Here is a 15037-nt window from a genome sequence, read left to right on the forward strand (position 1 = left end):
AGACTATCCTGTCATCACAATGTTAACTTAGGGTATGTGCTGTCTCTCCTACTAATTAGGTTACACATCAGGTAAGTGTTAAAGTAATGCTTTCCACCAACTTAACCAAACTTTCCATACTAATTGAAATTTCTTTTCCTAGGCAGACAATGACCAGTAGCAACTGGAAGACTGCCCACAGTTTAAAAAAAAACTAGAGCCAAATAACCAATAAAAACATAACAAACTTTTTGTATAAGTCCCCTTTTATAAAATAAACAGATATACAAGTGATTTTATTGTTTAGGAATGAAGAAGACCTTCATTACATAAGCATCATTTAAACTCCACAGTACTGTTGTTCGCATGTACACTTCTAACAGGTTAGTGTTGTGCCATATCAGAAGGCCCAAACTAGTTTAGTAATTAATAATTAGCATTTACTATTACTAGTGAAGCCTATGGGTGAGTTTAATAAGGAAGAGCTATAATCACACATCTGGCTTCTTCAAGGTGTTTGGTGGCTAATCTATGCTTTATATCACTTCTACTTTCCCACGCCATTAAACTCATTGCTGACCTCATTGGTTTAGTCCAATCATCTTTCTTCTTGCCTTCATCAGGACAGTCAACCTCAACTTTGCATACTTTATATCTCACTACTCCTTTGTCATTCTCCCTGCATACACTTCTGCAACCCACCTCCTCCCAATGTCCGCCTCTCCCATTTTACTCGAGCTCCATCCAAGCCTCCATCTTTATTTCCACCACCAGCGTCTCGACCCCGGGGGTTCCTGCCCTCAGTCCTATCACAGCTGGCATTCTATTCAGCTAATCGCTAAATAGCTTAATTGAATTCTGTTTATCAATTAATCATGTTCAATTCCTCCTAATGAGCTCTCCCTGTTGAAATGAGTTCAATATACTGAAATGGTTATTAGATCTCACCTCTGGGAAAAACATTAATTGCTCCACTGTTGCTCCTGGCATCTGTATGTTTCCACATTTTTAACATAATAATAAATAGCAGGCTGTTAAATGAAAAGAGGCTGAGCCATTTAAACAGTGAGGTATGCAAAATAATTTGAATTTCAATGTTAGGTGTGATGTGTCCCTTAACTGGACACACGTTACAAACTATTAGAACTGTTAGGCCTGAGTTGGCTGACTTTAAACTGTTTGCGTGACATATTTTTTCACTCCTGCTGATCAAACATTCTGTGTTGCTGATAAATATTGTTTCAAGAAAAATAAATCAACCAAATTTTGGAATGCTTATTTTTACCCTTTTCACAAGCTCCCTCTTTCCTTCCTTCCTTGCCTACCCCAGCCCCTTTCCACTGTTAAAAAAAAACGAAAGTACAAATATTTTTTGTAGTTTCATTTTTAACCCAACAGTAACCAATTAGCCAACAATGTATTTTATTTTCTGACATTAACTAATAGACTTCAACAACCTATTTCAGGATCAGGAGTTTTTAGTAGAACTATAATATTTTATTCTTGTACTTTCCCGTGAGGTATGAGCTACTCACTCTGTTGTAACTGCCTGTCCTTGACAAATGACTGTGCAGTGACTGGTCCTTGTTTACACAATAAGTAATGATTAGGTTGGGAGATTTGTCTCCACAAATGAGTAATTTGGAAGTGAGCAGTGGTGAATCTGATATAAGCAGCAGTCTGCAGATGGACACACATTCAACTGCAGTAAGTATCTTTTTTTCACTGTCATTTGCGTTTCTGATTGCCATGTGCATAAACTGATTTGAAGATTTGTTACTTGTAGTATTGTTTTGTAGTAAATGCAGATGTAATAATTTCCTTGTATTTAACTCTCTCTTCTACTCGTGTTCTTTTCTAGATATGAAGTCCTGGTGTGTTCTTGCTTTTCTGTGGTTGTCATGTTTCTGCCACAGAGCTCTTTCCTGCCCAGCTCTCTGCACCTGTTATCCCAGAAGAAATGAGGTGGTCTGTAATGAGGTTCCCCTGACAGAGTTCCCCTCTGACGGTCTCCCGGAGAACACCACCCTGCTGACTATCCAATTCACAAACATCACCTCCATATCTGAGGTCCATCTAAAGGCCATACCGAAGTTGCAAGGGCTCCATCTGTACAACAATCACCTGCACAGCCTTCCCTCTCATCTCCTCAGGGGTGTTCCTCACCTCAATACTTTGGATCTCACCGGAAACAGGTTAAGCAATCTGCCTGCAGATGTCTTCAGCCACGCCCCACTACAGAGCTTGGTGCTGAAGAATAACCTTATTAGAAAAGCTGATGCAGAGTGGCTTTCTTATAACAGTAGCCTGACCTGGTTGGATTTATCTGGAAATGAATTAACAGAGATCCCAACTAATCTGCTTCTGAAGCTGCCCCACCTGGAGAACCTTGACCTCTCAAACAACCGTCTGGATAAGATACCAGCAAATTCTCTGAGTCAACTGAGCAAACTTGAGAGGCTAAGCCTGCAGAACAACAAGCTCGACACGCTGAATGGATCAGCATTTCAGAGCCTGCATAGCCTCACACATCTCTTCCTCACTCAGAATAAACTCAACAAGCTGGCCAAAAACCTGTTCCGGGGACTCACTCAGCTCAGACACCTGAGTCTGGATGAAAACCAGCTGAGCCATATTCCTCCAGGTTTGCTGGATGAACTTCACTTGCTGGAAGAGGATGGCCTTGACTTGACAGTCAACCCTTGGCTCTGTGACGGGAAGGCGGAGTATCTATGGAGGTGGCTTCACAAGAACAAGAAGAAGGCTTTCTTGCCAGACTCCATCACATGCACTGGACCTCAGCCTCTAGCAGGTCGCTCAATAATCTCACTAACAGCAAATGAACTAAACCTTCAGTCTTAATATTACTCCTGCTGGTCATTATCTAACATGAAAAGAAATCCAGTTCGGCCTGTCGGATTTGAATCACTAAAACATGATAATTATGTGACTATAAATAAATCTGATATAAATAAGACTATTGTCTTTTTTATTTCATTAAATTTAAACTACAGTATGTTCATGTTACATTGTTTTCTTGTTTAGATTTAAATGAGAAAGTCTGCAGTATTATCATGGATTTTATGTTGGCATTTAGCTTAGCTTCACACAAAGGAAAATAATCCACCCACCAGAACATCTAGAGATCTCTAAAACCTCCTGTTTTGTTTGTTTGTTTGTTATTTTTATTCAAACAATGAATGACATTTGTAGGCAGCTTTTTGGCCCAAACCAGGCCAACCATTTCACCCGTTTTTAGCCTTTGTGCTCAACTATAGTATTATAACCTGCTATTCTCGGGAATAGTATCCCTCTATTCATTAAACTGCTAACATTAACAGGCTGAGTTCTGAATCTCAAGCACCAACATGTGGTTATGAACTTGAGGGATAAAAATTAAGCCTAATGCCTATTTTTGTTATTTGTTTTCTTTTTGCACAAGTTAATTAATAATGTATCACACATGTACCCTTGCACATTGTGTTCTTGAAAAACTGAAAAAAAAATATTGATTTATGTGTGGTAACATCAACTTACTTTTAGAAAGTACAGAAAACAGTAACCACTCACTTTGTTTGCTTGGTTTTGTTTGCCTATTGCAACATTTTGTCCTGACTCATTGCTGGAATCAAATGTCCTCAGAGTTGTGTAAAATCAAGTCAGCGATCAAAACCTGAAGGAATTTCAGCTGTGCTTTTCAGGTAACAACACATTTATAATCACATTGTCACAGTTTTATTACCTGTTGATCTTTTACACTATTGTTTTCTTCTCAGTGTATTTTTTCTTAAAGATGAACCTGTGGCTGCTTCTTACTCTCACTGCTCTGGCTGAATATGCTTACCAAACGAGAGGCACCCACTCGTGCCCAGATCTGTGCACTTGCTCCTTTCTACCTTCGAGTGCAGAGGTGGTGTGCCGCCAAAGCTCCCTCACATATTTTCCTGCAGATGGTTTATATCCCAACATCACACGATTGTCCATCCAGTCCACAAACCTCAGCTTCATTACAGCCAGACATCTGAGTTTTGTGCCTCTTTTAAACCACCTCCAGCTGTATCACACTAATCTTTCAAGCCTTCCTTCAGACCTACTGGGTGCCATTCCTCACCTGAATACGTTGGATCTCACAGGTAATCATCTGATTCATCTGCCCCCAAAAGTCTTCGTCCATTCCTTGCTCTGTAATCTGGTGCTGAAGAATAATTTAATTGAAAAAGCTCATGGAGAGTGGTTTTCTGACAACAGCAGTCTCACCTGGCTGGATTTGTCTGGGAACCGTTTAACGAGCATTTCAGCTTCTCTGCTTCAGAAGCTGCCTCATCTGGAAAATCTCGACCTAAGTCATAACCATCTGCAAGAGCTACAGCCCGACACACTGGAAAACCTACATCACCTCGAGACACTAAACCTCGCTGGGAACAAATTAATTTCCCTGAAGCCTTCAACGTTTAGTCACAACGTGAAACTCTCACAGCTGTTTCTGCAGGAGAATCAGCTCCGAGAGCTGCCAGTGACGCTCCTCCAGGGTCTGCAACACCTTGAACTTCTGCTGCTTAATCAGAATCGGCTACGGTATCTCCCCTCAGGTCTGCTGGATGACAGAAAATCCTCTTTTCAGATGACCATAACAGGGAACCCCTGGCAGTGTGATGCCAACCTGGAGTATCTGTGGAAGTGGCTCACTAACCATCCTCAAAATGTCTTCTTTCTAGATGAGGTGGTTTGCGACGGCCCTGAAGCTCTGAAACATAAACAAGTTGTTTCTTTAACTGACAGTCAGCTTGATCTTAAATAACAGAGACTCACAATTAATGATGTGACTGTGAAACAGATGTTTTGCATTATTACTGCACATATAACCAGCCTGTTTCTTGAGAGCTGTCATTTATTCCCCCCTTTGTTTAGATATTGTCCAGCCCACCGGGTGGCGTAAGATACTCAATAAATTTTCAGCCCAGAGGGCTGAATAGGCAGTATGGCTCATTTACTCAGTATATCCCAGCCAAAAACATGTTAAACCAAATGCATTCACTAATACATTCTCACTGAATTGATTTTCTTTAAGGCTTGCTTTCTGTAAGATTTATAATCGCAGATTGAGATTAAGTAACCCAGGTTTAAAAATGCTCTCACTTCCATAAGGGATTAAACATATTTTCATGAATAATCAATTTACAGTCCAGAGATTAGGACCAGAAATGGACGTCCTTGGTAGAAGAAAAGAGAAGAGCTCTTGTGAGATTCTTATGGTGCACACTTGCACCAACAGCTCTGTCTCGCTTGTTTGTTGTGTTGCAGATTGCAGCATTGTTTCAGTTGTGCCCTTTTGTTTTTAATGATGTTGAGCATGTGGGAGTGAGTGGGCAGTGCAATGGCTCAGTCTTGCAGCTGACCTCTTCTGGATGTGTTTAAATATCTCCCTTTTTCTTTCTTTAGGTTTCTTTTTTTCTCTCTCTTTCTTTCATATTGTGTATGGGTATATATCTTCTGCATGCCCACACACCCCCATACTCACGCCTTGATCACAGTGAGTGCACTGGACTATAATTTATTACTTTTATAGCATATAAAACATTGGAGCCTCTTGAGGCTGTTACTTATGAAAATTAAACCTTGTTCATAAAAGTTCCCCAGAGAGTGGAAGAAGAACTCAAATGGATTGATGTATGTCTTCCATTCCACCTCTTTGAATTGTACCCCGAAGGTTAAAGGTTGAGGAAGTGGGCTCAGTGGTTCAAATCCTAATTCCCTCTTATGAAAATTCTCTCAGGTTGTGAGCAGGTGCATTCAACTCGACCTTAACAACGTCCCTTTCTGTTTGTCTTTAATCTGCTTGTGCTTCTACAACCCACAGGCTCTGCGGTTTAGAAGTGTGTGGTAGTGGTGGGCATTACTTTGCAAGGAAAAATGAGGATGAAGCTTTTCTAAGTGCTGATGAGCACAGAGGAATGGAGTCTGTCTAACTGTCTGCTAATGAAGAACACTAAAGTCTAATAGATCACATGCGAGGCTTGGAGACAAGAAAATTACTGTAGCCTTTCTGACTTTGTTCTGCAATAATGGAGATGTGATTTTCTTTGATTGCTGCTAATTACCGCATATTAGAACACATTACTTGGGATTAAACGTGCCAAATTAAAAAAAAATATTTTTTTTATTTTTCACTATATTAGAGTTGCAGTCATTTCAGTGTGTTTTTTTTTTTTTTTTCAATCGGCAACAATAGTCTTGATTTCTTTTCTTCAGGACGTATCAATAAACTAAAACAGCTTGTTGAGACTCACATTTTATTCTGAATTGAGCAAAGAAGAAATACCTTGATTTTCAAAGGAATTTGTTTTTTGACTATGTACAACTGATTTTTCGCATTAAATTGACAGAATAATCTGCTGATCTTTTGTCGTCTTTTCGATTTTCTTACTTCTACAAGGAGATGAGGAAACCCACCTATGATTAGTAGCTAAGTAGCCTAACATGCATGTGTTAGGACTGTGGATGGGAGCCAGAGCACTCTGAGAAACCCCACCATTTATATTAAATGGCTTCAGCTCTACCTCTGTAACACATGTCCAGTAAAAATGCCATAATGTTATACGCGGATATATAGATACAAATGCTGTCAAAGTACATTTTGCTGATAAAAGTACACTAAAAAGATTTAAGTGTACAAAGTTGTATTACTACTAAGCAAATTTGACATGTAAATGATATTTTGATGTATTTCTGGCATGTTAACCAAAAAGGTTACATCACACATGCAGCAGTCATTCATTTAGAAATGTGTTTTTAATGCAAATGTAAACTCTTTTTGCTGTGGTTTTGATCTCCACCATTCAGCCTACTCAGTATCTTCTACTGTCTGCTCTTTGGTCATGAGCAGGAAATGAATAATTGTTTTTTAGAGCCTTTTCTCAAAAGGAAGACGATGCGGTGGGACTGATATTGAATCTTCGACTGGAAAACCGCGACAATGAGCCGAGTGACGCTTCAAAATTTGAGCCGAAGTAAAACAGAAGGTTAATAGTCTGCAGTGAGTTAGCATATTCTACTGTTCTAGTGATGGATTGATATTCTTCAGACTTTAGAGAAACCAAAGTCATTATTAGTTCTGCATGTGAGTCAGATTGGGGAGGTTTTCAGCATCAGGGAAAGAGTTTTATTATCTCTGAGTTTGAACAGAGTGTAGAAACAGATTAGAAAAAGGCTTGCATGTGACTCAGATGTGCAAAAGCTGCACTGCCATGACTTTGACGTCATTGTTTTGCAACTGTCAGTAAAACATGCCAGCACTGATAAAATGAATTGATATGTTTGTACGAGTGTGATTCAGATGGGTTGGTAAGCTTCGAACCAGTTCTTGATTCTGATCCTCGTTCACAACAGAAAAGAAGTTCTCCCTTAGTCTCATGCTTCTTCTTTTTTTATTAACTGCTGCTCAAAACATTGAGGTATAATCAAGCGTACCATTATTTTATGCAGGGCACAAACTTAAGCTCAACCACAATACCAGCAGATCATCTCAGGGCCACATCATCTAACAACCTAACTAAAACCCTTTTATGCATCCTATTGGACAATCTCATTTTATGACTACAATTCAGGCAGCTTTGGCCTGCCTACATTTAGACCACCAATCCACTTTGTAACCCACCTTCTCTGATCTGTTTGACTCGATCGGTGTTTGTTCTTATCGCCTGATCTTCGCTGTGCTTGGAGCTCGCTGCTACTCCTCCTGCCTCTGACTCTGGGGTTGTTTTTGTTTTTTACCTGCACTGGTGTTGTTCACCTTTATTCCTCAGCTTTGATATTTCGTAGGTCTTACTCACCTTTTTATGCCGAGTGTGTTTGAGCTCGGGCTGTAATAACAGAAAAGGTTGTTAGACTCATTAAAAGCTTTCCTCAAGGTGGGTGAGAGAAGTCACGCTGTGGCTGCCTTCAGGAGCTCGAGGCCATTACCGTGCAAGCACTTAACAAAAGTAACACACTCCCACTGAACCCTTTATCAACCTTCCCACGTTTTTGCCAGTGATTGAGGGCACTTTTGTTTATCCATCAAACCTGTGCATGTTTAGGATCAGCATGTATTCCTTCAGCACATTTGATCAATAATACCAGAAGCAGTTAAAGGTGATGGGTTTGGGGAAAAATAACTAAAAATGCTTTGTTTATCATAATCATATATGTGGATTTTATTCTTGTTATTTTCCTGCTCGTATATCACCTCACTACTTGACAACATAAACATGGCAAAAGAAATGTGATGTAGTATTTGTGCATTATCCCATTATTGGCAAAGAGAACTGAGGTTGCTTCGTCTACTGTATGATTGGTTGTTGTAAATGGCCTCCCATGCTCTCTGGGGAATTTCGCTATTAAGAGGCTCTGCCTAGATGGATGCCACGTTTAACACTGTGCCACAAATCACCGCTGTTTTACTGCAGGAACAAAGGTTGTGTGAGGTTACCTCAATATCCCCAGACATAGGAAAACAACGAAAAACAGCATCCATCAAAATCTAAGTAAAAATGCAGACATAGGTGGAGGAAATCTGTGATTGTGGCACCAAAATATGAAGAGAATTACACCACAATCGATGAAGAACATAAAGCTGCACTCATGATGGCTGTTTAATAGGGAAGACATCCTTTTAGTATCTAGATATGGCCAAGTAAGGCCATTAAAACATATGTGGGTAAAGATTTGGTATGCTTTATACTTGTCAATTTAACTTGGGGAAGAGGAAGTCAGGTTTATGTTACTCCAAAGCTGACGTACAAAAAAAAAAAAGATCCTGATGTGAATAGGCAGTGTGTGATCTTTCCTTGACAAGCTCATTTACACCATTAAAACAGACAGATTATTTCCTCCTTTCCCTTCAGGCTGTACACACTGCAGGATCAGAAGCTGATGTAACATCTTTCATCTCAATATCTTGTCACAGCTACTCCTGCCATGTCTCATTCTATAATTTTTTTGTCTTTCCAAATTGATTTCTTGATTACAGTTCATGTGTAATCACCCACCGTGACACATGCAGAGGACAAACGGAGAGTGCTCAGAGAGTTTAATTACCTCCGAGCACAAAGCCAAGGACTCTGCATTTCATCACGGTCTGACATCTAAATCTCCTTGAGGACCCCTCGCATCCTCTGCCATAAGTTTTCATGTCTGCTCACTGATGTTCTTTCACTGAGCTCATATGGATTATCATCTGGCACCATCTGTCCTGGGGAGATTTATGCAGTGCTTATAACAGACCTTTCACCTGTTGTTGCGGCGCTTGCAGTGGAGTCACACAGAGCTGCCAGCAGCCACTGAAACTTGTTCAGAGCAGTTAGAAACGAGGTTAAGACCACTGAGGAATCATGTGTCATTGACAGGCTCTGAGATTAGCTTAAGTCAACTGTTTCTAAGTTTAAAAAATAAAACTAATAAGGAAAGAGATCATTTGTCACATATAAGAGAGCTTCTGAATAGATCTCTGTTTTTTTAATCTTTTTTTCTTTAAGGAAACTGACTGTGCATGAATGCGGAGGATTAGCCAGGAGCTGAAATCGCTCTATTAAGGCTCGCTTTCTCCTGGCTCAACACATAAATCTTCAACTTTTGGGAAATGTGCTCCTTAGTTTTTCTCAAAGTTAATGTAGATGAGAAGATCCCACTCCCCCACAAAAACTGACTAAATCAGACAGCCAAAGTTTAAAAACAGGGATTTGACATTTTATGGAGGCTTATGTGTTCCTGTGCACTTTACAGTTTATCTATATTTAAAGTAAGATGGGCTCAATGTTCTAATCTATAAAACTTTGGGTTTGTCATGGCCGTTTTTTATGTAGGGATAATAGAATTGCACAGATTTTACCAATGCTCTTACACTAACCTTTGTTTTACTAAAACCTAAAACTAATACTCATAATTGTCCAGTATTTGCAAACGGCTTCATTACTTCATTTTTGTAAGGTCATTACCAGCACACATAACCCTACCCTCTGAGTGCAGTCTTATTCAGCACTCTGATGCTTTTGGATGTGGTTGTTGCAATTTTCATAAAATGGATTTTGCCTACAGCGCTGTGAATAGTCTTTATTCAAACCGCATTTCTTTTTATTTTCTAAAATAGGAAAATGGTACAGGGATTTATTGAAACATATTTGGTATGGTCGCCTTTGTGCTTCAACACTCTTTGAACTCTCCTAGGGAAGCTTTCTTGTCATTTCTTTAAGTAGTCTTCGGGAAAAGACATTGAAAGCTCTTCTTTGGATGTTGGCTGCCTTTTTTCTTTCTCCATCAAGATGATCCAACACTGCTTCGATAATGTTGAAGCCTGGGCTCTAGGGAGGCCAATCCATTGTGTCTATTTCTATCCAGGTATGCTTTTACTGCATTGGCAGTCATGCTGAAAAATCAACCTGATGCCAATCAGATGCCTTCCAGATGGTATTGCATCCTGGATCAAAATCTGACCATACTGGTCTGTGTTTATAATTCAGTCAATTTTGTAAAGATCTCCAACACCACTGGCTGAAATGCAATGCAAACCATGACAGAGCCTCAAAGAGCCTCAAAGATGGCTGTAGACACTCACTGTTGTACCTCTCTCCTGACCTACCAAATGCTGGCAATGATTTGAATCAAATATTTACCATTTGGACTGATCCCTCCATAAGATCTGCTGCCCCTGTTTCTCAGGTTTTTCTCCCTGTTTCCCTTACTTAAAAAATGACTTCTTGACAGCAACCCTTCCACTGAGACCATTTCTGATGATGCTTCACTGAACAGTAGATTTAATCGGCTGAATGACCAGATGTATCTCTCAGGTTCCTGTTTCTTAAGGACATATAACTTTAGGACACTGATCATCATCTCCTGCAGAAAGTCTTTTTAGTCCCGCCACTTCTTATTTTGTCCTCTACTTGCTTCTTAAAAAAGTTTCTTTTAAAAAAGTTTTAAGTACACACTAGACACCATGCTGAGATATGCCAAGTTTTCAGCTAATAGCTCTTTGGGAATCATCTCTCTTGGAGCAAAAATATTCTATGCCTGTCAAGTTTGTTATTTTTGACGTTTTTCATAGATTCAACTAAAGAAATTGGAAGAAATTATAAGTGATAAGTGAAAAAACAGCCAATGCCCAAAGAAAAACTTTTAACAACCTTCAGAGACCCTGGAGAACTGTTTAAAAGGAACTTTTAAAAAATCACATAAAAGTCTGAATCCACAGAAGCAAAATCTAAGAAATATAAGTAAAGAAATTAAGCACAACTCAACACTTTTGCAAAGTATTGTATTTGTATAAAACTTTAGCTAATTTCCTCTTGTTAGCCTCCAGGGATAGAAAGCCCAGGCTGGATATTACAATACTGCAAAGCTGTCACACTTTGAGAAATGGAAACTGCATGACTGAAGTCTTTTATGACAGAGACAAATCTCACAACCCAGAGGAGGTATACATCTGATAATGCCCCCACTAAATATTGTTTTTATGACCTGCCACCCTAAATTGATTGTAATTATTGTTGGAACCCACTACAGGACGAGGATGTTCCACTCCATAAAGCTTCATTGTCTCTGGATAAGATAATCAGCACCTGCAACTGTGTCAGTGGGCAGCTCAGATCTATCACTACAGCGCTGGTCTCTTGAGGGCAGTTTCCTTAATGGGATGTCCATACATTTATCAGTAGAAGTGACACAGGACCGCTACAAGATGCCCTTTGTAATCCATTTTTGAAGCGAGAACCATCAGTGAAGGGCATCAGTGAATTGACTAGGTGAGCAAAGAAAGAACAATATGTGCCAAACAGAAAGCAGACAGTGGTACCTCTTTGTTATACTGACTGTGGTACAAAGGAGAGCCTTTTTTACTTTTATCTGCTGCTTTTTATAACGCTTTAACTGAATTAATTTGCTTTTAAAAAAAAATCAAGCAGTGGATGGATTGATTTTTAAACAAACGGGGGCAGCTTTAACGAGCTTCGGCTTTGAAAAAGTATTTTGAAGCTGTCCGAGGCCCTGATCAAAGCACTCAGCACAAAAGTAAAGTGTAAAGCTGTGACACAGAACACAGTGCACAGCCACAAAATGACAATTCAAAGACTGTGACACAATGCATAACAAGTCGGTAACAACAAGAATAAATACACCAAGATTCTGACTTTAATTTACATATTCATATTTGCTGAATGAATGTTCATTTTACTCTGGGGGACACAGCAGTGTCAGCATGAAAACAGTGGAATATAAAGAGGAGATTATTTTCCTGCCCTCACTGAGGCTGGTTTAAACAAAGCCTTCAGTGGCTGAATGTATGCATTGTTTGTATTGATGTTCTGTATTAAATTTTCAAAGAAATGGCTCAAAGGTTTTCTAGGAGTTAAGATAAGCAAAAAGGCAACTCAGAGGTCTTTACTGAATATTAAATACTGTTCTCAAGCAAGGAGCCAATTAGCCTAGTTTAGTATAAAGGCTAAAACGAGGGGGGGTAACTGGCCTTTCTCTGGTCACACTTATTAAGCTGGTTAAGTAAATGTTTTAAACTTATGACCTTATATGAAGTCATGTCGATAAATGCCGCGGTCCTGCTTGGCATCCCGCTCTGTGAGTACTAATTCCACCATGTTCTCAAAAGTTTACTAAAGTTTACTACTACAAGTTTTAGTTTTTACCCTTTTATTGATGATGAAAGATCTGAGTTTATTTGGGGCCAAAAGAAGAAAGTAGTTTTTCTAGTACGCTAGTCTCATTTAGGGGCCATAGCATAGTCTGTTTATTGGCGCTATACACTTTGAGTTTCAAATTAAAAAGGCAACTAGATTCCTGTTTGACCACAAATGTTTGCTTTATTGTTCATATTATTGTGTTAGAATCAAATTTAATATAATGGGATCATTTTTTTACTGATCAGCAGTCCTAGGAACAGCAAAGCAAAGAACCTTTTGCCTTTCATATATATATATATATATATATATATATATAACTAAGCTTTGAGATTGCATCCTGCACCAAGACCAAACTCAGCTTTACTTTAATATCAAAAGATTTAAATCAGTTTAATTGCATTCACGTTTTCTGAAACAGTAACACAGGAAACTAAATGGAGCAATTAACAGCACAGAGTAAACATATTCATCAGCGAGACAAAGTGAGCATCGCAATTGATTTTTAGATTAAAGCTCTGTGCACAGGTTTATCATAAAGCCATGCTTGAATATTAGTATTGCAACACAATAACAAATAAAACCAATGAGAGACTATTAAGCTGATATATTGAGTTCATAAATATTTTGTTGTACCCTTTGGTTGAACATACGCTATATAAATCCATTCACCCAGTTTTATGTAGATGCTTATCCTATGGGATCACAGAGGGCTGATCCCAGCTGTTGCATGGTGAAAGGCAGGGTACACGCTGGACAACTGGCAAGTCCATAACAGGGCTAGCAGAGAGAATTAGTAAACCACACACTCTCATATCCAAACCTCAATGTAAACAGCTAATTTACAATCAGTTCTCGTCAATGAATGAATCAAATAAGATGTTTTCCTGAAAACAAACTGATGCAACTTTCCTGAGCCTACATTTTGAAGCAGCAGGGGACCACCATAGATGTTTTCAGTGAGTTAAGGTCACAGCAAATTGCCTCCTGGAAATTCAGTGTATTACACTGTGATAGCCTGGAACCACCCACTCTATATTTCACATTAACGGGCACTCCAAGACACCCTCAGTTAACAACCCTGAAAGAAATTAGGTCATAACTTGCCCACCCAATCTCAAGAAATTGAGCTTACACTGAAACTAAGGGCAGTATTAAACTCTTGACATGTGTTCTTTTTTCCCAGCAGCTCTTCCCAGCTGAATGGTTGTGTGAAGATTGGTAGACAGACATGTGTGGGAACATGTATCATAGTTTATCTTTCCACTCTCTGAGCATGAATCTTCACTTTCACTGAAAGAAAAGATAAAATGGTAATCAGGTATACCTGATCCCCATAGATTGCAGTGATATATCACTGCAATCTATGGGGATAGTTATTGCTAATTTCTTTTAAATGAAGGTGTTTACATGCCCTATGTATTAGTGCACCCATAGTTATCACTCAGTATTCTCTTGCAGGTGTCTTCAAACAGATTCATAGCATTTGCAAAACCCTCATTCATATCTTTGCAGGAGCTTTGCATCAGACAGCATCTCTTTTAGTCCCTTAGACAAAAAGTAAAAAAACTCACCAGTGAGAACTAGTCTACAGGTGAGTCATTTTTCTCATAATGCATTTTCAGTTTTGTTTTCCTTTTTTTTTCTATTTTTTTTTTTTAGTTCTCTGTAATATACCACCAGCAAAGAGCGGAATTATTTTCACTGTTTACCACTTTGCACCTTGAAAGGTTTTGGCACATTCAGCTGCGAGGCTACATTTTAAATGATGCAGTGACTGTGCACGGGTTATTTGGCATTCCAAATGAAGGTCTGTTATTTACTTCAGGATAATGTACATTTCTTACCGGTGTTCTTATAAACCCACAGGAACAGATGTTTTGCAAAAGAACATTTTGCAAAAATAAAAGTGGAAAAAAGTGATAAAGGTGCACGAGGGGGAAGAAAAAAAGCTATGAAAATAATTTTAGCAGACAGGTTGAGTGGGATCAGTGCATCATCCCATTCTGCTATTTTGTTGAAGGTCAGATTTAATCTATGTAATTATTGTCATGCAATTTTATGCAGCTCTGCCTGAATCGAAGTGCTCCAGGGTACACCTACGCAGTGTTTTAAACATTCCTGCTGAAAAAAGATGAAACTCATTGGGCACACAATCTTGTGAAATATGTTTTTCCCTCTTTTTCTGAATCTAACATCAGGGAGATTACCTTTTCCCTTTCCTGCAGCTGAAAATATCTTTCAAGCGGCGATAGTGCTCGCAGGGGTGGGCTGTTAAGCCTTAGCACTCCCATTCTTATTCAAATGAAGGCATTTGACCATCTTCTGCAGGATATGAATCTATTCAAATGTATCCCATTTGTACGGTTTCAGGGCCGACATTATCTGCTTTTAGTGTG

At 39.1% G+C, this 15037-nt stretch overlaps 2 protein-coding genes across 2 annotated transcripts; both read left to right on the forward strand.

Annotated features, from left to right (window-relative positions):
• The first annotated feature begins 1842 nt into the window (after positions 1–1842).
• Positions 1843–2841, forward strand: LOC134643636 (leucine-rich alpha-2-glycoprotein-like). Its single transcript, XM_063496105.1, has one exon. It carries the CDS (start codon positions 1843–1845, stop codon positions 2839–2841), a length of 999 nt encoding a protein of 332 aa, XP_063352175.1.
• Positions 2842–3772: 931 nt separating this feature from the next.
• LOC134642962 (leucine-rich alpha-2-glycoprotein-like) lies at positions 3773–4777 on the forward strand. The gene has a single exon (XM_063495095.1). It carries the CDS (start codon positions 3773–3775, stop codon positions 4775–4777), a length of 1005 nt encoding a protein of 334 aa, XP_063351165.1.
• Positions 4778–15037: the final 10260 nt, after the last annotated feature.

This window comes from Pelmatolapia mariae, linkage group LG15 (genome assembly GCF_036321145.2).
Source record: "Pelmatolapia mariae isolate MD_Pm_ZW linkage group LG15, Pm_UMD_F_2, whole genome shotgun sequence".
In the NCBI taxonomy this organism is placed as follows: Eukaryota; Metazoa; Chordata; class Actinopteri; order Cichliformes; family Cichlidae; genus Pelmatolapia; species Pelmatolapia mariae.

Coding starts and splice junctions, on each gene's coding strand:
- LOC134642962 (XM_063495095.1), top strand. CDS start 3,773: ATGAACCTGTGGCTGCTTCTTACTCTCACTGCTCTGGCTGAATATGCT.
- LOC134643636 (XM_063496105.1), top strand. CDS start 1,843: ATGAAGTCCTGGTGTGTTCTTGCTTTTCTGTGGTTGTCATGTTTCTGC.